At 46.6% G+C, this 25190-nt stretch overlaps 1 protein-coding gene across 1 annotated transcript in view; it reads left to right on the top strand.

Moving 5' to 3' along the window:
* Positions 1–9866: 9866 nt before the first annotated feature.
* LOC121232869 (transitional endoplasmic reticulum ATPase) overlaps positions 9867–25190 on the top strand; it is a 28147-nt gene continuing 12823 nt past the window's right edge. Inside the window, exons 1-5 of the mRNA XM_041121356.1 lie at positions 9867–10129; positions 19603–19714; positions 20103–20275; positions 23427–23569; positions 24371–24501. Of these exons, the coding sequence (XP_040977290.1) occupies positions 10113–10129; positions 19603–19714; positions 20103–20275; positions 23427–23569; positions 24371–24501 (576 nt within the window). The 5' untranslated portion in view covers positions 9867–10112. The remainder of the gene's footprint in view (positions 10130–19602; positions 19715–20102; positions 20276–23426; positions 23570–24370; positions 24502–25190) is intronic.

The raw sequence follows: 25190 nt of genomic DNA, 5'->3' as shown, positions 1-25190 counted from the left end.
GTTTGCAGCAATCAGAATCACCTGAGGAGCAGTATGAGGATTGCGTCAGTTCGAAGCTAGAGTCCTCGCTGCCTTCCTCGTGAATCTGATGTTCCTAAACAAAAAAGGGGGGAGATGTGGGAGCAGCTCGGAACACCTGGCATTTGTTTTCAAGAGTGACCATTAGAATTTGTTGTGCTGCATGTTTGCCAAGCCTTGAAGAACTAGTTTTACAAGGTCAGGTTGGAGGATGGCCTTGTGTAGGCCTGGGAAGATGTGGCTGAAGACAGTCACGAGTATGTCTATGGAATGTTTTTATCTTTAACTGTTCTGAGGACTGGCAAACATCCCAGCTGGGTCAGATATGCCCTCCTGTGCTAGTAGTATTGGCTGTGAGTCGTTAGTACTTTCTGGATCTTTGTTGAAACATATATAAGTTGGATTCTTTTGTGAAATAAAGGGAATCTTGAAAAAAAAAAAAAAAAAAAAAGTGGGGAAACAGTGTGGGGTAAACGTCCGGATGCCCAGAAGTTATCAGATTATTGACAAGACATGGAACGACACAAGAAGGTATTAGGTGCGCCACTGTTGGTGGAAACACTTTGCTGCCTCATCGCAATATGTGCGGTGGTACAGCCATCATTACCATTACACCGAATTAACCCAAGGCAAAATATGTGGATAACCTGGGCCACCCAGATGGGTCAACAGTCTTTTTGCCTCTCAATGAGTACACCCTCAGATCCATTTCGAACATGTTTGGTGGGAGTGCCATATTTGTTCCTGCCAGATTTTCGAGCATGGGTTTCTGCTTTGAATGAAACAAAGATCAATGAGACCTGTTACAGCTTGTATTTGTCGCACATCCCACAGCAGCATTGTCAAAATCTTACAGGGGTAGCAACTGCAAAGATTATCAATTCTCTTAATGTTACATTGCCCTGGGATCCACAAGAGCTTGATTTAGTAGGATCAACATATGGTAATAAGTCATGTGTATATTTGGCAGGAGGGTTTAGCACAGGAATTAATTATTATCGGCAACACAATATGTCGGGGTGGACAAATGTATCTAGTCCAAGCTCTTGGTATAAGTTTATGGATAGTAGGGATTATTGTGTAGGAGCCGTGGGAGCAGAAACCCAGGGGAGTAAGATATTTATAGGTACTAATTATACCGCCAAGGCTTTACCAAGAGGATATTTTTTTTTTGATATGCGGTGATCGTGCTTGGCACGGCATCCCAGTGAGATCTTTTGGCGGACCATGTTACTTGGGTAAGCTTACATTGTTTGCACCCTCTATTATTCAGTTACTGAATTTAACAGACAATCGAAGACACAAGCGATCTATAGAAAATCTTGGGCCTGATTGTAACGATAACGTACGACTGTTAGGCAAGGCCACAAGAGTGCTGCTATCTCTTTTTACACCAGGGGCTGCAGCGGGTAATGCGTTACGGGAGTTGCAACGTTTAGCATGTTGGACGTCGAAGCAATTAAATCTTACATCTAGTATTATAAATGATCTCTTAGAAGACACAGAAAACATAAGGCATGCTATTTTACAAAATAGGGCGGCTATAGATTTTTATTGTTAGCACAAGGACATGGCTGTGAGGATTTTGAAGGAATGTGCTGTATGAACATATCAGGTCATTCGAAGTCTATACATGAAAAGTTGCAGCAGTTGAAAGATAACATGAATAAAGTGGTAGTAGAGAAGAACCCCTTGGATGAATGGTTTGGGTCATTAGGGATAACAGGTTGGTTTAAAGAATTATGCCGCATGGGTATTGTTGTAGTTATCGTGATTTTAGCTATTGTAATAATTTTACCTTGTTTGGTTAGCTTGTTGAGGAAAACGGCATCCCAAGTTATTAGTCAAGTCTGGATTGCTCATAAACAAAAGAAAGGAATTGTGGGAGATTTCATGGAAAGCAGGGGACATTTCTTTGAACCCGATTATTTAGAGTTAAGTACGCCGCAGTCAACGTGAGTGGACCGGAGTACGTGACAGCTACAATATGAATGGACCTTTGAACCACCAGAGAAACAACGGACATGAGGAACTTGGACAGTGTAGCAATTAATAAACAAGATAACAGAACTGCAGAGGCAAGAAGGAGCTGCAAGGGTTTCAACGCAATTAAGAAAGCTGCCATTTCGGCTTAGAACATTTAGCTGCGGGATGGGGACTTAGGAGTTGGTTTGTATCTTTGTTAAAAATAGGGGTTTCTTTTATTCTTGTGTATTTTATTAGGTATAATGTTGCTTTTACTGTGTTTTAATTAATTGTATTCATAGGTCTTTGCAAAGGGCTGAGTTCACAGGCCCACGATGGACTCCCGCTCGATTTGTACGACCATCATCATCTGGAACACCCTAGATGGTGCGACAATGTGAATACCACCTCAGCCAAAAACTAACGTGTAGGTCACCTTGGCCAACATAACAGGTCAAGATTCTCTGTGCCTTGCAACCGCATCACAAAGCCCATGAACCAATAGACAGGATGGCTATGACTCATGCAGCGCGCCTGGCCAGTGAGCGCATGCGTCATAGGCTCCCCATGTTTCAACCGAGGCGAATTTCGGCACCCGCTGGCCACGTGTGCTGAAATCCGTTCCTCTGCAAATGTATAAATACCAGGACTTTCCGAAGAGCATTGGGCTGGTGTACGGCAAGGCCATCGTTGCCTCTGTGGGTATGCCCACGTAAAGCTGGCACCTACCGATTGCTGGGCTGAGTTCGCGGATGGTGGTGACTAGATCTGTTAATGCTCTTTTAATAGAAAAAGGGAGGGGGAATTGTTGTGGGAACATTTTTAGCTAACGGTCACAAGAGCATTCCAGACGCCTTTAGAAGGCCTTGAACAGAATAAACAAAAAGACAAAAATAAGAAAGATACCAATTAGAAAAACACAGGTGCGCATTCCACGATAAAGAGAACTTGGCACAAACAACCTCAATTCGGCAGTTTATCTTGACCAATTAGACTGAGATAAGTCTCGTATGTTTAGTTAGTATGACCAATTATATTTTATGTTTATGCGCGTGTACAGTGTTGATACAACCAATCATTAAGTGCAACTGGACGCGTGGACAGTGCATGAATAATGTGTGAATAATGTGTGTAACCAATAGAAGCTAGCTGGACATGAGGAGGGGGAGATGTAGGCGTTCGGAAGATCTCGCAATGTCACGGAAAGGTAGAAGGCTAGTCGTCGCCTCCCTATGACGTATCAGTGATCCCAGCTACCGTTGTTAGTATAAAAGGAATTAACTGCGCAATAAAAGAGGAAGTTGATGCTCACACCATGTGTGTTATCTGTCTCTTCCCTGGTCTGGGCCGACCAGTGATCTAATCACGGCACCTTGATATGTAGCAACGCTGCAAGACCTGAAACATATTCAGGAGGCATAGCACTAACAGCACGCTGGCTTGCACATGCCAAGGATATTCAAAATTTTCAAAATTCTCAAATGCCATTGTAATTAGCTTGGAGGAGAAGGGGAAGATGTGAGAAGATGTCTCGCCCATAGATTGGCTCCCTGAGAAGAGGTAAAGAGTGTAATTATTAATAGTTTCCACTAGATGGGTCCTGAAGTACGGAGATAACGACAATGCTGAGTACAAATACCGGATTAGTCCCATGACCGATAATTTTATTGTACCATAAGGCAGTATTACACAATACATCAAAGCGAAAACCTTAATCCAACTCCCATGGATGATAAGCAGCAGAACAGGGACTACATACAGCAAGTGAGGTGATACATAACAGAACCCTAAAAATGAGCGCCACAACTCTAAGAGCCAATAAATCAACATTGTGACCAGCGACTATTAGACCAATATAATGTATGCTTTTAACAAATTCATTTTAACATGCTCTGGTCAGGTCTGTCGTTATCTCAACCCTTCGTGCCCCATGTTGGGCGCCAAAAAGGACTGTTGTGGTTTAACCCCAGCCAGCAACTAAGCACCACACAGCTGCTCACTCACTCCCCCCCCCCCCAGTAATGATAAAAGTCCACTCTTGCAAAACAAAGTTGGACCCTAAATGGGAGGGTCTGTATACTGTGTTAACTTCTTTCTTTGCTGTAAAGGTTGCAGAAAAGGATAACTTGATTCACCACTCTTGTTAAACGACTGCCCAAAGAACATCAGTTAGATGGACCACCGTCGACCCTGTGGGACTCTGTCAATCCTACCTTGGAGATTGAAACCAGGACCGATCGAGCTTACAAAGGCTAAAGGAATCCCAGAACCGTGTAGTTTTTGTTTTTCTAGAGCCACCTGGACCAGGGAGTCACCCACTGCTTGGCCAAGTGGACCATCAGAGACCGTAAATCAAGGACAATGTCCTGTTTGGTGTATTCACCATCCTTATAGAGTGGCAATCATGCCAGGCTCAGTTCCAAGAGGGGAAAGTTTGAGATGGCATCAGCACAGTTGGCTTTGGTTATCCTGCAATAATTGTGGCCCATGTCATCCTGGGTGGTGCATTAATAACTGTTATAAAGGTTGTTGGGAAACCCATCATCGAGGTTGGGGCTGGGGAAATATAATCAGAAAAGGCACAGCCGGATACATAAACTGGTGCCGTGCATGCAGGTGGCACCAACCACCCAGTGAAGAAGAGTGTCCTGGTTTTGTCTGGGATAGAGTTAATTTTCTTTCTAGTAGCTGGTACAGTGCTGCATTTTGGATTTAGTATGAGAAGAATGTTGATAACACACTGATGTTTTCAGTTGTTGCTAAGTAGTGTTTAGTCTAAGTCAAGGATTTTTCAGCTTCTCATGTCCTGCCAGCAAGAAGGCTGGAGGGGCACAAGAAGTTGGGAGGGGACACGGCCAGGGCAGCTGACCCAAACTGGCCAAAGGGATATTCCAAACCATGTGACATCATGCCCAGTATCTAAACTGGGGGAAGTTGGCCTGGGGGGGGATCGCTGCTCAGGAACTAACTGGGTGTCGGTCGGTGGGTGGTGAGCAATTGCATTGTGCATCACTTGTTTTGTATATTCCAATCCTTTTATAAGTATTATTGTCATTTTATTATTGTTATTATTATCATTATTATTTTCTTCCTTTCTGTTCTATTAAACTGTCTTTATCTCAATCTACGAGTTTTACTTTTTTTTCCCCGATTCTCTCCCCCATCCCACTGGGTGGGGGGGAAGTGAGTGAGCAGCTGCGTGGTACTTGGTTGCTGGCTGGGGTTAAACCATGACAAAGAGTTAGCTGCAAGACTCAATGTTTTATTATTGGATTAAGATTATCTCCTATACCTTCTTAAGATAGGAGTAGAGTGGATTACCCTAGTTCTGGTATTAACCCTTCTTTGTATAGGTGTTTTGGTTCTTTTTCTTTTCTACATTTGATTGAAAATAGCGGGCAAACCATCACCAAAATGGGCTCAACCATGTGTTGACAACCCTATTCTGTGAGTTATTCTCAAAACTGTGTTAGTACAATACCTTTCTTTACTGCTTTTACTAATACCCCCCCGCTCTTAGTTATAAGGAACACAAGTCCTTTGTATTGTTGGCCCATCATGTAGCCAACCTAACTACCCACAAAGGAGCCCAAAGTGCATACAACCCCCCTGAAAGTGGTTACAAAACTTGTTCTCTGGATGGGGATTATCATCATGGTTTAGTAGTTTATTATTTAGTTCATTGCTAAAAAGTCTTTTACCTGTGGTTATTATGCTTCTGATAGCCTGGTGTGCTTTTACTTGTATTCAGGATGATTGTTTACAGAATATGCTTATGAAATCTATACAAGGGTATCAAAGAGTCCTCATACAAGACCAACTATAGATGGACAGGGATGCTCAAAAAAACCAAAGGGAGGACTGTTATAGAAGGAGTTTGATTAACTGTATTCTTCTCTCTGAATAGTCTCATTTAGCATTAGTAGCTTAGCACTAGTAGCTATATTAGTTGAAGCCTTAAGCCGCAAGAGCTGACCGAGAGTAAACTTTTTGATAAAACTAATGCTGCTAACACAGACCTAGCTGAATCCAGCAGATGCGAGCAGAATGAAGAAGATAAGGACCAAGGAAACAATTCCAGGAGAATGAGGTAACTTCGGAAGAAGGCCAGCCCAGTGACAAAGAAAACCAATAAGAAATCAAGAGACCACCAGCCAGAATTAAGTGATTGGACTTGGGGATCAAGTGCTAGGTGGTGTGGGTATAATTGAGGGGCATGATCTGGGGTAGGGGTCTCTCTCTGGAGGCACCCAGCTCGAGCTGTAACCTGAGAACTGATAAAAGAGGAATTGGAAACCTACATTAATCAGCAGGATCCTAGGGTCGGACCCTGTTATGGTGGCTGGTGTGTGTAAATCCATAACAGGAACAGAGAGGATTTCCACAAATTTTTCCTGGGTTGCTTTGCTGTCTTCAGCAGAAAGGTCTCATGTTTTAGACCACGCTTATTTGAATGCCAAGGACTACAGTAGGGCTACTAGCAATGTTACATACTTGAGATGCTCCTCTGGGGCCTGGTGAACTCGCTGCCCTGGAGAAGCAGATCAAAACTATTGTCAGAGGAGTATATCAGAACCCTGCCCACAACCTGTGCCCTGAGACAGCTTGGAGGTTTCTCTTCTTCCTGCCCAAACCCAAGCCTGGTATAGCCAGCTTTCTCCCAGAGAGGGTCTGCTTTACTAGAACAGAGGCGCTGGAGAGATGGAGTCTTGCTTCATCCCAGGAAGTGGTGTGTCCATACCTAGCAGTCCAGAGGCCAAGTATGGAGGCCTGTCAGGGGAGAGGGGAGCAGAGGGGGGAGCTGTATGCTGAGCACAGCCCAGGCATAGCTAGTGCTGCTCCCAGGGGTGACCCCTGGGCACTTGGGCCAGCCTCCCCTGTTCAGTGCTCCAGCTGTGCTGACATACTATAGGGGTGTGAGCTTTGCCAGGATCTGCCAAACCTGCTGGTCCCAGTCCTGACGGAGGCTCCCTCCCTTCGGGGGTGCAGACTTGCCTGCAAGGAAAACCCCAACCTGTGTCCAAACAGAGGTGTGGCTGGCTGTGACACAGCCGGGATGGTCTCCTCCCCATTACACCACCTCTCCTCATGCTCACCTTCCTCATCTGGCTTCGAAGCTTCTTTTGCAACACTCTGCAATCCACAGCAGCACTGGGGACCTGCTCCTCCTCTGCTAAGGGCTGAATCTCCCTTCGTGTCTTGCAGGTGACCCAGCTGCTGCCTCCTACCTGGTACAGGCCCTGTGGAAACTGAACCGAAAGCAGGAGGCAGCTGCTCACTGGCAGAAGTTCTCCCAGAGCCCCGCTGGGGAGGATGGGCAGCAGGAAGGGCAGGGAAGGTGTGTAGAGGGATGGGTGGGATCTCAGCTGGCCACACAAGAGAGCTCCAGCAGCATAGCCTGTGTTTCAAACTGTGTGGACAGTTTAGCTCAGCAACTGCTAGCCTGCACCCGCAGCTCAAATGTGTCTGAGAAGCTTCCCCCTCCATGTCTGCTCTGAGAGACCACAGGCTGTGTGGCTCTGCAGGACTCCCCAGGGCACAAAAGAACTGACACAGAGCCAAAGCCTGTTTCTGTGATGGCGAATGGGAGGGCAGAAGCTGGGGGCAGAGCTAGGGGCTCTGCGCAGCACATGGAGAGTGAAGTTCTTAGACCATGGCAAGGGAATGCTGCAGTCCTTAGTGCTGCAACACTCCCTTCTCTTTCGGGCCCTTCCCTTTGTATCTGGTTTCATGTCTGAAGCAGGCGACCTGCCCACACAGTGAATCTCTTGCCAGAAGCATACAGGATTACCTCGGGACTACAAGCCAGGACCCCTCGAGCTAACCCAGTCAGTCTCCCCATCCCCACCTGCTGAAGTCTCCCTGCATCAGGCTGGCATGAAGCCTTAAAGGACTCCTCCAAGACTCAAAATTACTCTTGGATAAAGCTGGATTCCCAAAGGACTGAAACAGAATAGATCTCCTTTTCTAATAAAGCTGAGGCTTTTATTTAGTTTAAGTTTTACTGTGTCCTTTTTCCAGAGTGAACCTTTGCAGTCATGGCCTTGACACTGCCTGGAGCTGCTGTGAGCCTGTGGGCTATGCCTTGGGTTCATGGGAGATCAAGGGCAGAGATATCCTCAGTCCTTTGAAGTTGGCATCAGCTGTGCTGCTGTACACAGCTGGGCCAGCTCTGCGCTCCCTGCGCTTTGTATACTGGTGCTTTACTCAGTCACCGTAGTTTGGAGCCCAGAGAAGTAGTTTTGGCTGAAGCATGCAGCTCTAGGTCTGACTTCTACTGCTCTACACTAGCCAGGGAAGGTGGCAGTGTTGAGACCCATGTCTGCGTGTCCCCTGCGTCCCTGGAGGGGGGTCTATGCTAACTGCACTATGTGGCTCTGAGCCCCTTTGTGTGACAGTGAGCAGAGGTGAAGGGGCACCTGCTCCTGCCTGGTGTTTGGTGCAGCTAATTTTGGGTGAGGAAGGTCCCACAACCTCATTAGCCAAGCTTTTGTCAAGCCTTGCCTCCCACAAGAGGGAAGAAATGGTTGGGAACTGCAAGGCAAAGGGTGAGTTGAAGGAGAGGAAACAGGATGTGACAAAGCTCAGAAGCATGAGGTAGGAGATGCTGCGGCCTCCTCTGAATGCTGAAGGGGCCTTGAGTGGGCTTTACACTGCAGTTCCTTCAGAAAAAATATCTTGGAGAGTGAGGGATGAACAGAGGGGATTGAAAACCCAGATGCTGGGGGACAACACCTTGCTGGGAGAGGTTAAATTCAGCAGAGCCAGACTCCTCCGGGCTGGGAGAGCCCCACGGCTGCTCTTCTTCAGTCCCACCTTACTGACAGGGCTTTAAAAAAAGGAGAGCAGAAGAGAGGAGGCAGGGATTAAGTACTAGTTGGCTCCTTGGAACAGAGCACCAGGTAATTAAATTATTCACAAGCACCTAGGAGAAAACAAGGGAGTGCTTGCCAGTGCTGGATGGTTGAGAACAGGCATTGGACACATCTGATTCCCCCTAATGTGAGCAGGGCCTGGGCTGTGGGTGCGATGCCACTTGGCTCCAGCAATGTTTCTGTCCCTAAGGAAATGCCACCCAGGTGGGGATGTGAGTGCCCAAACGGACCGGGAAGCGGTGCTTGGAGGACAGCATGTTGTGGAAGGGTGGCCAGTAGTGGTGGAAGAGCTGCGGGAGGGCTGTTTCGGGTGGTTCAAGGGGAGCTAGAGCTTCAAACCCCTGATGGGGCAGGGTCTGTGCTGGGATGAGTGGCTGGGAGCACGAGTCCTGCAGTGGGGCCTGGTGGGGCAGTCCAGCCCTACCAAAAAAATCAATCAGGAAAAAGAAAACCTGCAAAAAAATAAATAAAACGGGTAAAGGAGCCCCGTGGGTGCCTTTGGGTGGAGAGGAAGGGCCGGGCCCCCACACACACCCTTTCACCCGGGGGGAAATGAAGCCTCTAGAGCACGTCCCCCCCCCAAAGCCTCGCCAAATCCGCCCCACTACCCACGCGCGCGGCCCCGCTGGCTGAGCCTGGGCACAATCAGCACACTCTAGTTGCTCCCAGCGCACTCCGGCTGCTCCCCAAGCATCCGCCTCCAGCCCCTCCTGATTGGCTGCACCACTCCTCGCGCGTTTCCCTTTCCTCGGGCGCTAGCCAATCGCGAGGCGAGGCTAGCCCGGATGGACATCGTGGTGGGACTTTCCGCCTAGATTTTCCTACTGGTAGATTTTTGCCATTGGCTGCCCGACCCGTGTTGCCCTGTAGAACAGCCACGGCAGGGGCGGCGCTGCGATTGGCTGACGGGTGTTGCGCTTGGCTCGTGACGATTGGAAAGGGAAAAGAGAGGGGCGGGGCGGAGGAGGGAGAGCGCTCGTTCTTTTTTTTTCCTCGTCCCCTCCGCTTCCGCCTCTCCGATTGGCTGAGGTGCTAGCCGGGCGGAATTTCCGATTGGTCAGCGCACACTGTTGTTAGGCAGGTGAGGCAGTGCGGAGCAGAGCTTCCTCTTCCGATGAGTCGGCTCTGAGGTTCAGTCAGCGCGAAGCATCCTCAATTGCTGCTACTGCCGCGAGCCTGCCCGAGACCCGCCGTCGCCCGCCCTGAGGAGCCGCCGCCGGCCGCCTCCCTTCGTCCCTGTCACCCCCCAGCGCCATGGCCTCAGGATCCGAGTAAGTGTGGGCCGCCCGCCGGTAGGCCGCGGCCTAGGCCTGGCCGCGGTGGTGCTGGACCCGGCTCGGCCTACCTCGCCTCCGCGCGGCGCTGCCCGGGCCGGGCCCGATGCAGCCCCAATCCCGCTGTGTCATGCAGGCTCTGAGAAGGTGAGGGTGGGGCCGGGATGGGCCGCTCCTCGCGCGCGCTCGGCCAGGCGCGTGCCCGCAGGGGGCCCCGCGCGCCGCCGCTCCTCTTCCCTTCCCCCTCCCGGCAGGGCCTCCCCGGGAAGTGTCGAGTCATGGGGGGGGGGGGGGGGGGGGGAGAGCGGGGCGCGAGGCCTGGCCAGGCCGGGCCTCCGGCTGGGCCCTGGCCGTGCCCCCGCCCGGGGCCGTCCCGCCTGGTCTAGGCCTCAGCCAGGGAGGTCTTTGTCTTCCAGGCCCTGGAGCACCGGGGAAAGCGGCGGAGCGGCTGGCGGGGCAGCGAGGGGGGAGAGGCATGTCCCGGCCTCCTCCCCGCAGGCCTTCAGCGGCCCTCGGGTCGGGACTAGAAGTGACTTGGCATTAGAAGAGGCAGATATGTTGTGCTGGGCTGGCCTCTGTGGCAGCTGAGGCAATCGGCTATATTTTCATCTCTGGTGCCTTGCCTCACTCTGTTTTCAGTTCCAGGCTGAGGGTCATCTTTTGTGCTCCTCAAAAATGAGTTGAGTAATACTGGTCTCGGCTCCCAGCCCATGTGCGCAAGCCACATCATTGCACCTTGAGAGGAGTAAAAATAGAACCTAAAGATAATTTCCCAAATCTAAGAATACTTTTAAGTGACTTGTTGGCCTCACCAGAGGCATTTTCAGTCCCTTTAGTGTCTGTGGCTTATCTTCTTTTCTTTTGCAACTCCTGCAATTTGGACCGACTTGGTCCTACTAAGTCAGTTCTAGCAAGGTGTGCTAAGAATTGTGTCCATGGTAGAGCTTGTGATAGAAATGGTGGTCTCAAAGGCATATTTTGAGTCTGAACGAGGTGAACAGTGTCTTTAAAAAGAAAATTCTACTTTTGTAAAGTTGTTCTCACCACATAGGAATCAACAAAAGTTACTCTGCAACTGGAAAACAGTTATTTTTTAGTTGCAATTTTTGGGTCAATGCTGTTGGCAGCTATCTTGCTGAATTGAGCTTTAGCACAGAGTAGCATTGCAAGAGCTAATAGAGCGTGGTTTCTGAAGAGATTCTCGTTTTCATGTGCATACCTATCTGAAACAGTATTTGAGAACTTGGCAACTTGAGTGTGAGTATGAACTCACTGCTTGGTTGTCATGCTGTTCCAGTAAGTGGCTGCAGTCATTGAAAATTTCACTCATTTGCTTCAATGGATAAAATGTTTTATGGATTTTTTTTTTTTTTTTTAATACAGACTGAACTACTTTCCCCAGGTAAGTAACATGGATGTTCAGCTTCAGAGAAGTAAGAAACCGCTGACAGGTTTTATCTAGGAAGCAGGTTCATGAGGGTATTGATAAAAAGGTACACCAGCATGTAGAAGGCATGATTGTTTTCACTTTCATTACTGAAACTGGAATCATTGAATTGGTGACTTTTCATTGTATATTTAGCACAGACTTGCAGGAACAACTTGGTTCCCTACTTTATCTGGAGCTTCAGAGATTGGTAGTCATTTTCAGAAGAATCAGTAATTACTTTCTGCTCTCCCTCTTCATCATGTCCACCACAATGCATAGCCTCTGGGCATTATCACAAGCTGAGCAAGGGGAGCTCTGACACGGAGAAAAACAATGAAGTGATGTAAGTTGTTGTTGTTGTGGTTTAACCCCAGCCACCAACTAAGCGCCACCTAGCTGCTCACTCACTTCCCCCCCACGCCCAGTGGGATGGGGGAGAGAATCGGGGGGGGGGGGGGGGGGGGGGGGGAAGTAAAACTCGTGGGTTGAGATAAGAACAGTTTAATAGAACAGAAAGGAAGAAACTAATAATGATAATAACAACAATAATAAAATTACAACAATAATAATAAAAGAATTGGAATATACAAAACAAGTGATGCACAATGGCATTGCTCACCACCTGCCGATTGATGCCCTGTTAGTTCCTGAGCGGTGATTCCCCCCAGCCCCACTCCCCCCAGTTTATATACTAGCCATGACATCACATGGTATGGAATACCCTGTTGGCCATTTTGGGTCAGCTGTCCTGGCTGTGTCCCCTCCCAACTTCTTGTGCCCCTCCAGCCTTCTTGCTGGCTGGGCATGAGAAGCTGAAAAATCCTTGACTTTAGTCTAAACACTACTTAGCAACAACTGAAAATGTCAGTGTGTTATCAACATTCTTCTCATACTGAATCCAAGACATAACACTATACCAGCTACTAGAAAGAAAATTAACTCTGTCCCAGCCAAAACCAGCACAGTATCTACCCCTTATTCTATACCATTTATGTCATGCTCAGTTCCCATACTTTCTGTTACATCCTAATCAATCATCACCACCTTTTCTGTCCTTTGAGATATATATAGAGAGAGATATCTGTGTGTGTATACATGTATACGTATATATCATTCCTTTAGTTCATGGGGCATGTTTATAAAATGTTCGTTGAGTTCATTTAGTCCCTGACTTTGGGCTCCATCTGTCATACCAGTCTTTCTGGGCAGGAGGGATGGTGTGAAGTCTGCTCAGTTGGCAGAGCAGGATTGGGCTTCAGTGCGGTGTGGCAAGCGGGTGACATTGGACGCAGCAGGAGGATGGTGTGTACCGTTGGATTGTTGCATGCTGGAGTCAGTTCTGGTTCCATCACTACTGCGTTTTGCTCAGTTTTATCACAGTTCTTTCTTGCTTGATCTAAGTGATTCTTACTATAGTACTACGGATATAGCACATAACAATTACAGTAATGATAACGTACAGTAGCAGGGTTATATAGCAACTAATATCATACAGTTTAATTCATTGGCTATTCTCACCTAAAATTAAACCTCCTTGAGGCACACATCGGACTTCCCCATCTTTTCGCATCACCCACCAAGTGCACCCAGGTCCTTGAGCAAAAGCAATCCCACGAATGGGTTTGCCTTTGCCTGAGGCAGGAGTAACCCAGACTGTCTTCCCTAACATATTTTTATGTGCACTACAGGGACTTTATCCCCTTCTACAGTATGTAAAAATTCTGACTGGGCAGGGCCACCCCGATGGGCAGATCCTCTGGTGTTGACTAACCAGGTGGCTTTTGCTAAATGTGTATCCCAATGTTTGAAGATTCCACCCCCCATTGCTCTCAATGTAGTCTTTAACAGTCCATTGTATTGCTCAATTTTCCCAGAGGCTGGTGCATGATAGGGGATGTGATATACCCACTCAATGCCATGCTCTTTGGCCCAGGTGTCTATAAGGTTGTTTTGGAAATGAGTCCCGTTGTCTGACTCAATGCTTTCTGGGGTGATGTGTCGCCATATAAGACTTGCTTTTCAAGGCCCAGGATAGGGTTCCAGGCAGTGGCATGGGGCATGGGATATGTTTCCAGCCACCCGGTGGTTGCTTCCGCCATTGTGAGCACATAGTGCTTGCCTTGGCGAGTTTGTGGGAGTATGATATAGTCAATCTGCCAGGCCTCCCCCTGTTTATATTTCAGCCATTGCCCTTCGTACGACAGGGGTTTTAGCTGCTTGGCTTGCTTAATTGTAGCACGTTTCACATTCATGGATAACCTGTGCGATAGTGTCCATGGTCAAGTCCACCCCTCGATCACGAGCCCATCTATATGTTGCATCTCTTCCCTGATGGCCTGAGGTATCATGGGCCCACAGAGCCATAAATAGCTCAGCCTTATGTTGCCAGTCCAGATCCACCTGAGACACTTCAATCTTGGCAGCCTGATCTACCTGCTGGCTGTTTTGATGTTCTTCAGTGGCCCGACTCTTGGGTACATGAGCATCTATGTGACATAGTTTTACAACCAGATTCTCTAGCCGGGATGCAATATCTTGCCACAGTGCGGCAGCCCAAATGGGTTTGCCTCTGCACTGCCAGTTGCTCTTCTTCCATTGCTGTAACCACCCCCATAGGGCATTTGCCACCATCCGTGAGTCAGTATAGAGATAGAGCACTGGCCACTTTTCTCTTTCAGCAATGTCTAATGCTAGCTGGATGGCTTTCACTTCTGCAAATTGAGTTGATTCACCTTCTCCTTCAGCAGTTTCTGTGACTAGTCGTGTAGGACTCCATACAGCAGCCTTCCACCTCTGATGTTTTCCCACAATACGACAGGACACATCAGTGAACAGGGCATATTGCCTCTCATTTTCTGATGGTTTATTATACAGCGGGGCCTCTTCAGCCCGTGTCACCTCCTCCTCTGGCAACGTTCCAAAATCTTTGCCTTCTGGCCAGTCCGTGATCACTTCCAAAATTCCTGGGCAACTGGGGTTTCCTATGCGAGCCCGTTGTGTGATCAGTGCAATCCACTTACTCCACGTGGCATCAGTTGCATGATGTGTAGAGGAGACTCTCCCTTTGAACATCCAGCCCAGCACTGGCAGTCGGGGTGCTAAGAGGAGCTGTGTTTCAGTACCAACCACTTCTGAGGCAGCTCGAACTCCTTCATATGCTGCCAATATCTCTTTTTCAGTTGGAGTATAGCGGGCCTCGGATCCTCTGTATCCCTGACTCCAAAACCCCAGGGGTCGGCCTCGGGTCTCCCCAGGTGCTTTCTGCCAGAGGCTCCAGGTAGGGCCATTTTCCCTGGCTGCGGTACAGAGCACACTTTTAACATCTTGTCCTGCCTGGACTGGTCCAAGGGCTACTGCATGAGCAATTTCCCGTTTAATTTGTTCAAAGGCTTGTCGTTGCTCAGGGCCCCATTTAAAATCATTCTTCTTCCGGGTCACTTGATAGAGAGGGCTTACAATCAGACTGTAATTTGGAATATGCATTCTCCAAAAGCCCACAACACCTAAGAAAGCCTGTGTTTCCTTTTTATTAGTTGGTGAAGACATAGCTGCTGTTCTGTTGATCGCATCCATTGGGATCTGATGACATCCATCTTGCCATTTTATTCCTAAGAACTGGATCTCCTGTGCAGGTCCCTTGACCTTCCTTTTGTTTATGGTAAAACCAGCTTTCAGAAGGATTTGGATTATTTTCTTCCCTTTCTCAAAGACTTCTTCTGCTGTGTCACCCCATACGATGTTGTCATCAATGTATTGCAGGTGTTCCGGAGCTTCACCCTGTTCCAGTGCAGTCTGGATTAGTCCATGGCAAATGGTGGGGCTGTGTTTCCACCCCTGGGGCAGTTGATTCTAGGTGTACTGGATGCCCCTCCAAGTGAAAGCAAATTCTGACTGGCACTCTGCTGCCAGAGGGATTGAGAAAAACGCACTAGCGATGTCAATTGTGGCATACCACTTGGCTGCCTTTGACTCCAGTTCATGCTGAAGTTCTAACATATCCGGCACAGCGGCGCTCAGTGGCGGTGTGACTTCATTCAGGCCATGACAGTCAACTGTTAGTCTCCACTCTCCATTAGACTTTCACACTGGCCATATGGGACTATTAAAGGGTGAGCAAGTTTTGCTGATCACTCCTTGGCTCTCCAGTTGATGAATCAACTTGTGGATGGGAATCAGGGAGTCTTGGTTGGTGCGATATTGCTGCTGGTGCACCTTTGTGGTAGCAATTGGCACCTGTTGTTTTTCAACCCTCAGCAACCCCACAATCGAAGGGTCTTGAGAGAGACCAGGCAGGGTAGACAGCTGTTCAGTTCCCTCCATCTCCAAGGCAGCTATACCAAAAGCCCATCGATACCCCTTTGGGTCCTTAAAATACCTTCTCCTGAGATAATCTATACCAAGGATGCACAGGGCCTCTGGGCCAGTCACAATGGGGTGTTTCTGCCATTCATTCCCAGTTAGGCTTACTTCAGCCTCTAATACAGTTAACTCTTGGGATCCCCCTGTCACACCAGAAATACAAATGGGTTCTGCCCCTTTATAACTTGATGGCATTAGAGTACACTGTGCGCCGGTGTCTACTAGAGCCTTGTAGTCCTGTGGGTCTAACATGCCAGGCCATCGAATCCACACAGTCCAATAGACTCGGTTATCCCTTTCCTCCACCTGGCTGGAGGCAGGGCACCTCTAATTCTGGTCAGAGTGTCCAGTATTCACTTCTTGTAAAATTGGCTCAGAAGTCCCTTCAAGAGGATCAGCAGTAAGATCAGCCCTTCTACTGTTTTTGGAAACTGGAGCGGCTTTTTTCCTGCTAGAATCCCCTTTTGTGGTGGTTTTTCCTTTCAACTCACGTACCTGTGCATTTAGGACCGAGGTAGGTTTTCCATCCCATTTCCTCATGTCCTCTCCATGATCACATAGGTAAAACCACAGGGCACCTCGTGGTGTGTACCTTCTGTATTCTGTCTCTCAGGCAGAGGAACGCTCACTCCTAATAGCCGAGACATTGGTCCTTACAGGTGGGGAATAGGACATATCCTCTTTGAATTGCTGGAAATCCTGGGACAGCTTCTCCACAGCTGAAATGCAGGCTTGTAGGGAGGAGGAGAGATTTTCTTTGTATTGCCGGAGTTGGCGAGGCACTTCATCCACTGTTTGTGCCTCTTCGTCTTTCCAGGTCATTATTGCCAGTGAGTTGGCCTAGGACGATAGTGCGCTCCATACAAACTTCTGCCACGTGGGTCGTGTGCATTGGACTTTGTCTGGATCTTTGGGTAATTGTGCATTGTCTGGGTCATAATAAATTGTTTCTAGCACGGATAATTCCCTCAGATATTGGATACCTCTTTCCATGGTTGTCCACTTGCTTGATTGACATAGAACATCTTCCTTAAAGGGGTACCTTTCCTTCACGCTTGGCAAGAGTTGCCTCCAGAGGCTGATGGCTTGTGTCCCTTTTCCAATTGCCTTGTCAATGTCCCCTTCCCTGGCAAGCGATCCCAGCTGCTTGGCTTCCCTACCTTCTAATTCCAGGCTACTAGTCCCATTGTCCTAGCATCGGAGCAGCCAGGTGATAATGTGCTCACCTGGAGGATGGCCAAAATCTTTTCGCATATCCTGCAGCTCACTTGAGGATAGGGATTGGGTGATTACTTCTGGTTCTGACTCTTCCTCCTGTTCCCGTGATGACCCTGGTTCATCTTCATCCTTTGCTGAGTGAACTGATTTTTTTGTTTTGTTTTGGTTTTTTTTTTTTTTTGTATATTTCTTCTTGTGTATGGGGGCAACCGATACTGGTGTGGTTTGATTCTCTGGTTCAGCTGCAGTGCCTGTCACTGGGGTTGGAATGGCTGCAGTGTCTGTTGCTTTGTTGTTAGATCCAGAGACCTTCTCTTCTCCTTGAGGGTACTGAATAGTGTTGAACAGGGCTCGATAGGCATGGGCCAGGCCCCAGCACGTTGCAGTAATTTGTATTTCCCTGGAATTGTTGGGGTGACAGCATACTTTTTCCAAATGTTCTACTAGTTTTTCAGGATTCTGCACTTGTTCAAGGGTGAAGTTCCAAAACACTCGAGGTGCCCACTTTTCTAGGTACTTGCCCATACTACCTCACACACCCTGCCACTCATAATTATCCAGCCTTGGGGCAGACCTCTGGGTGATCTTCTTAAATAGTTGTTTAACCTTAAACAAGAGCTGAACCACATTCAGGAGCATGCTAATACCTAGCAATAGGACCATGCTGGTTTTGACATTCCAAGGGTATTGAAATTTTTCAAAATTCTCAAATGCCATTTGAATTAGACTGGAAGAGAAGGGAAAGGTGAGGAAAGGCATCTCGCCCATAGATTGGCTCTCCGTGGAGGAAAGGTAAATGGTGTAATTATTAATAGTTTTCCACAGATGGCTCCTGAAGTATAGAGGTGATGACAATGCTGAGTGCAAATACCGGATTAGTCCCATGACCGATAATTTTATCATACCATAAGCCAGTATTACATGATACATCAAAGCAAAAACCTTAATCCACCTCCCATGGATGATAAGCAGCAGAACAGGGACTACATACAGCAAGTGAGGTGATACATAACAGAACCCTAAAAACGAGCACCACAACTCTAAGAGCCAATAAATCAACATTGTGACCAGTGACTATTAGACCAATATAATGAATGCTTGTAACAAATTCGTTTTAACATGCTCTGGTCAGGTCTGTCGTTATCTCAACCCTTCGTGCCCCATGTTGGGTGCCAAAAAGGACTGTTGTGGTTTAACCCCAGCCAACAACTAAGCACCATACAGCCACTCACTTCCCCCCTGCACAGTGGGATGGGGGAGAGAATTGGAAGAAAAGTAAAACTCATGGGTTGAGAATAGAACAGTTTAATAGAACAGAAAAGAAGAAACTAAATGATAATAATAACAATAATAAGATGACAATAGTAATAATAAAAGGATTGGAATATACAAAACAAGTGATGCACAATGCAATTGCTTACCACCTGCCGACCAATGCCCAGTTAGTCCCTGAGCAGCAATCCCCCCGGTCCCACTCCCCAGTTTATATACTAGATGTGACGTCACATGGTATGGAATACCGTGTTGGCCGCTTTGGGTCAGCTGCCCTGGCTGTGTCCCCTCCCAACTTCTTGTGCTCCTCCAGCCTTCTTGCTGGCTGGGTATGAGGAGCTAAAAAATCCTTGACATTAGTCTAAACACTACTTAGCAACAACTGAAAACATCAGTGTTATCAACATTCTTTTCATACTGAACCCAAAACATAGCACTATACCAGCTACTAGGAAGACAATTAACTCTATCCCAGCCTAAACCAGTACAGTTGTAAAACAACCTTTTTTGCCTCTTCCCTGCCTTTCTTCCGTTTCTTTGCTGTTTGATGTGTTCTTTTTTGTCAAGGCAAAAAAATTACCTGTCGTATTTCTTGTGGCATTGTAGGCTAGAGTTGCAGTGACTCCTGTGAAGGTGTTATGGAAAGGTGCTTATATCCTTAAAATAAAATGAAAACCATATTTTTCATGAGCACTTGAACATTTCTACTGGCTTGCTAGGTTTAACTAATAGTCCTCAACAGGCTAAACTCTTACAACTGTTCCTGTCGGGGGAGCTGCAGCATTGTCCTTTAATTCCCCTGTTTATCTGGGATTTGACACCAAATAGACTTGAACTTTTGTTTTGGTGGCAGTGGTTACATGTGATTTTAGATGAGTCTGACTAATTCTTGTAGGCAAAACATCTTACAGTCAGCAACATCTCACTGATCACTTCTTTTCATAGATAGCTTCATAGCTATTTCCATTTGAGGCTGGTAAAGTAGTTATATTTAATGACAGAAAACATTCTGCTTTGAACTCCTGAAACTGGTGCTTAGGAATTATATTCTCCTTTGTCTTACAAACAAGTATAGTTTCTAAAAGACAACACAACAAAGAAACCTGTATAAAATGGAGAACAAAACAGTGGGGTGGCTGGAAAGGGGGAAGCAATATCACTTGAACTCATTAACTTCTGTTTTCTTTGCCAGTTCTAAAGCGGATGACTTATCGACTGCTATTCTGAAGCAGAAGAACAGGCCCAATCGGTTAATTGTTGATGAAGCCATCAATGAAGACAACAGTGTTGTGTCACTGTCCCAGGTGTGTCATCTATAAAAGCAAAGCATTTAATCTGGTAATATGCAAGCTGTTGCTGTCTATTAACTTGAAATGTAACTTTGCAACATGAATCTTAAGTATTTGTGTCAGAAGCTGCAGCAGTTACAAGTGAGGGAGGTGGGTTGTCTTGTTTTCTAACACTCTTCCATGATAAAATATATTTTGATTCTCAACTTTTAGGATTCAGTTGAGCTTGTGCCCTTAGTCTGGCTTCAGGATTAGCTCTTAACTGGTGTAGTGGGAGCCTCTGTCTTTGTAGATCTAGTATATCACTTCCAAGATGTAATTCTCCAAAGCCAAGTAACTCTCCTTCAAATGCTTGAATTCTTGTTTTGTCAAAAGCTTGTTCTAATGCTATTATTGTTTACAGGCAAAAATGGATGAATTGCAACTGTTCAGAGGAGACACTGTCCTGTTAAAAGGAAAGAAGAGGAGAGAAGCGGTCTGCATTGTTCTGTCAGATGATACCTGCTCAGATGAGAAGATTCGCATGAATAGGGTTGTTCGCAACAACCTGAGAGTGCGCCTGGGTGACGTGATCAGGTGAGGACTAGTTTGCTAACTGTTGCATATCCCTGGGTTGCCTAAATAATTTGTGTGCTGGCTCTGAATTGATTTAGACTGTAGCAGAGATAGGGTCTGCAGGAAGTACTCTTATGTCTTCCAGAGGAGATCACAGAAATGTTTTCAAGTGTGTGTGTGTCTTACATCAGGGATCTGGGTTTACTTTTGCATGTGTTTCTGGCTGTATGCATATTCAGATTAATACTAAAAAATTATGCTAAAGATTCTTGAAGTCTCTTCAGGACCTTCATGAGCCCAGGTCCTGTCATTAAATTAAGTAGTTCAATTGCCCAACTTTTGTCACAGTCTTCTTATCAAATTTACATTGTCAGATGAATTCACAAGTTTTTCCCATCTAAATTTTTAATGTCTACAAAGTTAACTGTGGAAAGCAATAAGCAACATTGTAATTGATCTCATAGTATGGTTAGCTCAAGCACTGAGCTGCCCTATGACAAACAGAAGTTAAAACTTGCTAGAAATGAGTGACAAAAACATGAAGCAGTCAAATAGCAAGATTAAAAATCCTCGAAGGTTGTTTATATTCCAATTTTTGTTATAAAATAATTTTAAAATTAGGAATGCTTTAACACTGTTGCAGGAATTTTGTGCAACGCTTGCAGAAGGTAGTGGGAAAGCACTGAAGTATATATCTTGGCTTACAGGAGGCAGGTTCCATTCTATAATGGGAGTGGGGGAAAAAAAACGTGAGCATTTCTTAAACATAAAAATGCTAATTTGCAGGCTTAAATATGTGAGGGCTGACAGCTCTTCCTCCTGAGCATCTTCCTAATCTGGAATATTGTGCATGTTCTGGGAAAATTTTGAGCCTGGTTTCTGACACTAGACTTCCTGGGGTGATATCTGGAATACTCTTTAAATGTAAAATGTATTTCATATGAACTTTGTAGAGGAGAGGAACGAGTTTGTTCCACCCATCTCTCTACCACTAGAAAATGCAAGTTTTAAACACGACTGTAGTTAGAACAGTGCTTTGAGCCAGTCTGTGGATTTAAAATGAAGGTTAATCCTTACTTTAACCTGATGTGAGGTTACTGTTGGAGTAATTTCTAGTGTGACAGTTCAGCCTGTGCTCTCCCCTTCTCTGCTGGGACTGTGTCTGTAGTTGTTCTCAGCCTTCCAGATGTGTTACTGATTGTCTTAGCTTTGTTACAAGGGTCAGAGAATTTTCACACTTCTTGCCCTCAAAGTTTTTCTTGCTGATCTTTAAGTACTTATTGTGTTACTGTTGTGGTTTAAGCCCAGCTGGCAACAAAGCACCACAAAGCTGCTCCCTCACTCCTCCCCGGTGGAGAAAATATAAAGAAAAGCTCATGGGTCGAGACAAGGACAGGGAGGGATCACTTACCAGTTATGGTCATGGGCAAAAAACAGATTCAACTTGGGGAAAAAACAAAATCAATTTAATTTACTACCAATCAAATCAAAACAAGAATAATGAGAAGTAAAACCAAACCTTAGAACGCCTTCCCCCCACCCCTCCCTCCTTCCCAGGCTCAGCTCCACTCCCGATTTTCTCTACCTCCTCCTCCTCAGTGGCACAGGGGGATGGGGAATGGGGGTTGCAGTCAGTTTGTCACACATTGTCTCTGCTGCTCCTTCCACCTCAGGGGGAGGACTCTTCACTCTTCCCCTGCTCCAGCGTGGGGTCCCTCCCATGGGAGACAGTTCTCCATGAACTTCTCCGGCATGGGTCCTTCCCATGGGCTGCAGTCCTTCACGAACTGCTCCAACATGGGTCATTTCCATGGGCTGCAGTCCTTCAGTCACAGACCGCTCCAGCGCGGGCTTTCCCATGGAGTCACACAGCCATCTTCGGGGGCATCCAACTGCTCTAGCGTGGGCTCCTCCACAGGCTGCAGGTGGGCATCTGCTCCACTGTTCACCTCCATGGGCTGCAGGGCATCACCTCCTCTGGTGCACCTCCTCCCCCTCCTTCTTCACTGACCTTGGTGTCTGCATAGGTGTTTCTCACATTCCAATCTCCTCACTCACTGCAGGTTCCCCTTCTTAAATATGTTATCCCAGAGGTGCTACCACCATCACTGATTGGGTTGGCCTTGGCCAGAGGCGGGTCCGACTTGGAGCCGGGGAAGCTTCTAGCAGCTTCTCACAGGAGCCACCCCTGTAGTCCCCTCCCCCACTACCAAAACCTCGCCACACAAACCCAAACCAGTTACTTTGTGGCCTGGTTTCTGCCAAAGTCCAGATTCATGTGCTAATTGCTTCCTGCTTGTAGTCTGTCAGCTGTTTTCCTTCTGGGGCAGTCTGTCTTTTCCTTTACCCTTCTGCTATATCCTCTCTGTAAAGCATGTGCTAAAAGAATCTATTAAGAGTCTTGAACAAAGTAATGTATGAAAAGTCACGTGTTCAGCTGCAGTTCCACATAGGCTTTTCTTAGCTGGCAGAGCCAGTTTGAGCTTTCTGCCTCTCTGCCACAGGTTGATACTCTGAGGTGTTGCTACAGTTGGCCTACACTGTAAAATAATAGCTGAAATGTTTACTTAAAAAGGGGGAAGGGGTCTTCAGACTTTAACCTAAATGTCAGTCTCCACAAAGGGAGATTGATAGACACCTGGCTACCCCTGGTTGGTATTGTGAGAGCCTTTGCTCAGAATCAGGGTTATCAGCAACAGGAGCTGTTATGAGAGAGAGAGAGGAAGGAAGGAACAAAGAGTTTCCCCCAGCTCCCTTTCCCTCACAGTTGGTTCAGCAGTAGCTCCTTGTTGAAACAAAAGTTAGCTCATGACTCTCGCAGGTCTTTAGGTTGCATTAGTAACTTGTGAATGTGCCTTGGGGATGGCAAGGGGGGCTACAGAAGGGCAAGGGGAGCTACAGAAGAGCAAGGGGTAGGAAGAAAGTATGAAACTCCCCAGCAATTTTGGATAGGGCTGAGAGGAGTGAAGGAAATCATGTGTTGTGAAGACTAGCGCTCTGATGGGCATGATTTTTGCCTTGTCAGCATTCTTATGCAGGTGGGAAGTCTCACCAGGGCTTTGGAGGGTCCTTTCTGGCACTTGTACTGGCCTGGGAAGGGACATCACTGCCTTTTCCAGACTCGGGTGTAAGTCCAGGACTCCAGGCTAACTGGAGTTTTCTTCTGTTGCAGCATCCAGCCTTGCCCAGATGTGAAATACGGCAAACGTATCCATGTGCTGCCAATTGATGACACGGTAGAAGGGATCACAGGGAATCTGTTTGAGGTCTATCTCAAGCCATACTTCCTGGAAGCATACAGACCCATCAGGAAAGGTAATAGCACCTGTTATTGAAGTCCTGATGGCAGCGAGCGTGAGCTAGTCCTGCGACTGAATAAAGAGAATTTCTAGAAGCTTGCACAGATCTCCACGAAGCATTAGACTGACATCTGTAGAGTGAGATTGGGGAGTTGCCTGCATATTAATCAATTGGTTGGATACACTAGCTGGCACCCTGACTAAATTCACTTTTTCAAAGTAACTTAATTAATAACTGGGAGAATGCATAAAAAACAAATATACTTTTAGAGTTGTGCTAGTAGCACTTCTGCTGGAACAAATAGATCCTAATACAGTATAAACACAAGTTGAAGTTATCCAGCTTCTGTAGCCCAGTTTAGCCAGGAGTCATAGCGCAGTATTATTCTGCTTCTGGAAACAACCAGTTATAACTAGTAACAACTAGTTATAATAACTCAAAATGAATTTTTATTAAGTTGGGTTTTTTTGCCTGTTTTAGAAATGTTAAATTGAAACTGAATGGAAAAGAAATGTGATTCCTTGCCTTTGTGTTTTGTATTTAGGCAGAGTATTCTTTTCTATTGTTTGCTGGTTTTGTTTGCTGTTTGTTTCTGGATGAAATTTGAGAACTTCAACTGCTACAGATCTAAATGGTGCTTGGGTAGTTACAGTGTACATGCAGCTCTTGAGTTTAAAATGCAGAACAGTGTTAAAAATGCCAGCAGTATATGCCTTTGTAACCAACTTCCTTGTCCTCTGGGGCTGCTGGTAGTACAAGGGTTGACATTTTGCAGACATTTGTTGCAGCAGGCTACTGAAATGTGGGGTTTTACAGGTGACATCTTCTTGGTGCGTGGAGGGATGCGTGCAGTGGAGTTCAAAGTGGTGGAGACAGATCCAAGTCCTTACTGCATAGTGGCTCCGGACACAGTGATCCATTGTGAAGGAGAGCCTATCAAACGAGAGGTGAGCAGAATCCTGCCATGCATTTCTACTGAATCCTCTCTGTCCGAAATCTGTTTCAGTGACAGTCCTTGAGAGCAGCAGTGTTTGCAGTTCCTGTTTTGGCATTTTGTGTATTGAATGTAATGATTAAAACCTCTGGTTTCAGGAGATGAGCTGCTGCTGAAGGTAGTCAGAGAAATGTGCTTCCAGTATCCTTCCTCAGATGCTGAGATAGCACCAGTGCTTAGGTGTGCTGATGAAATGCCATACTTTGGCAGCAGCTGGTTTTGCATCTGCTTCCAGGTATCTCATGCTGGACTTGGATGCATCTTTTAATTCCAAAGTTCCCTTGATCCATAGTAGGGAGGGCTTATGATGTTGCTAAATTTCATGCCATGTGAAAAGAAAGCAATTAGTGCTTTTTCAGTGAGAAATTTGAAATCTCTAAATGGTTGGGTTTGTTTGTTTGGTGTGGGTGGTTTTTTTTTTTTTATTATTATTAGGTGGTTTGGTTTTTTTCCCCAGTCCCTTAAGGTATCTAGCCTTGAGCGTCCCAAGGTTGAGGCAGCCTGAGTAGATTGTCTGTCAGGTCTTGGCCACCTCTACTGTTACAGAGTAGGAAATCTCAGAGAAATGAGCTAAGGTGGTTGTATACTTCATAAAGTAGGTACCTTTTTACTACTTGCAAATCAGAGTGAGTGCTGGTTTGT

This window comes from Aquila chrysaetos (assembly GCF_900496995.4).
Source record: "Aquila chrysaetos chrysaetos chromosome W unlocalized genomic scaffold, bAquChr1.4 W_unloc_1, whole genome shotgun sequence".
Taxonomy (NCBI): domain Eukaryota; kingdom Metazoa; phylum Chordata; class Aves; order Accipitriformes; family Accipitridae; genus Aquila; species Aquila chrysaetos.
This window is presented reverse-complemented; position numbering and strand designations above follow the sequence as displayed.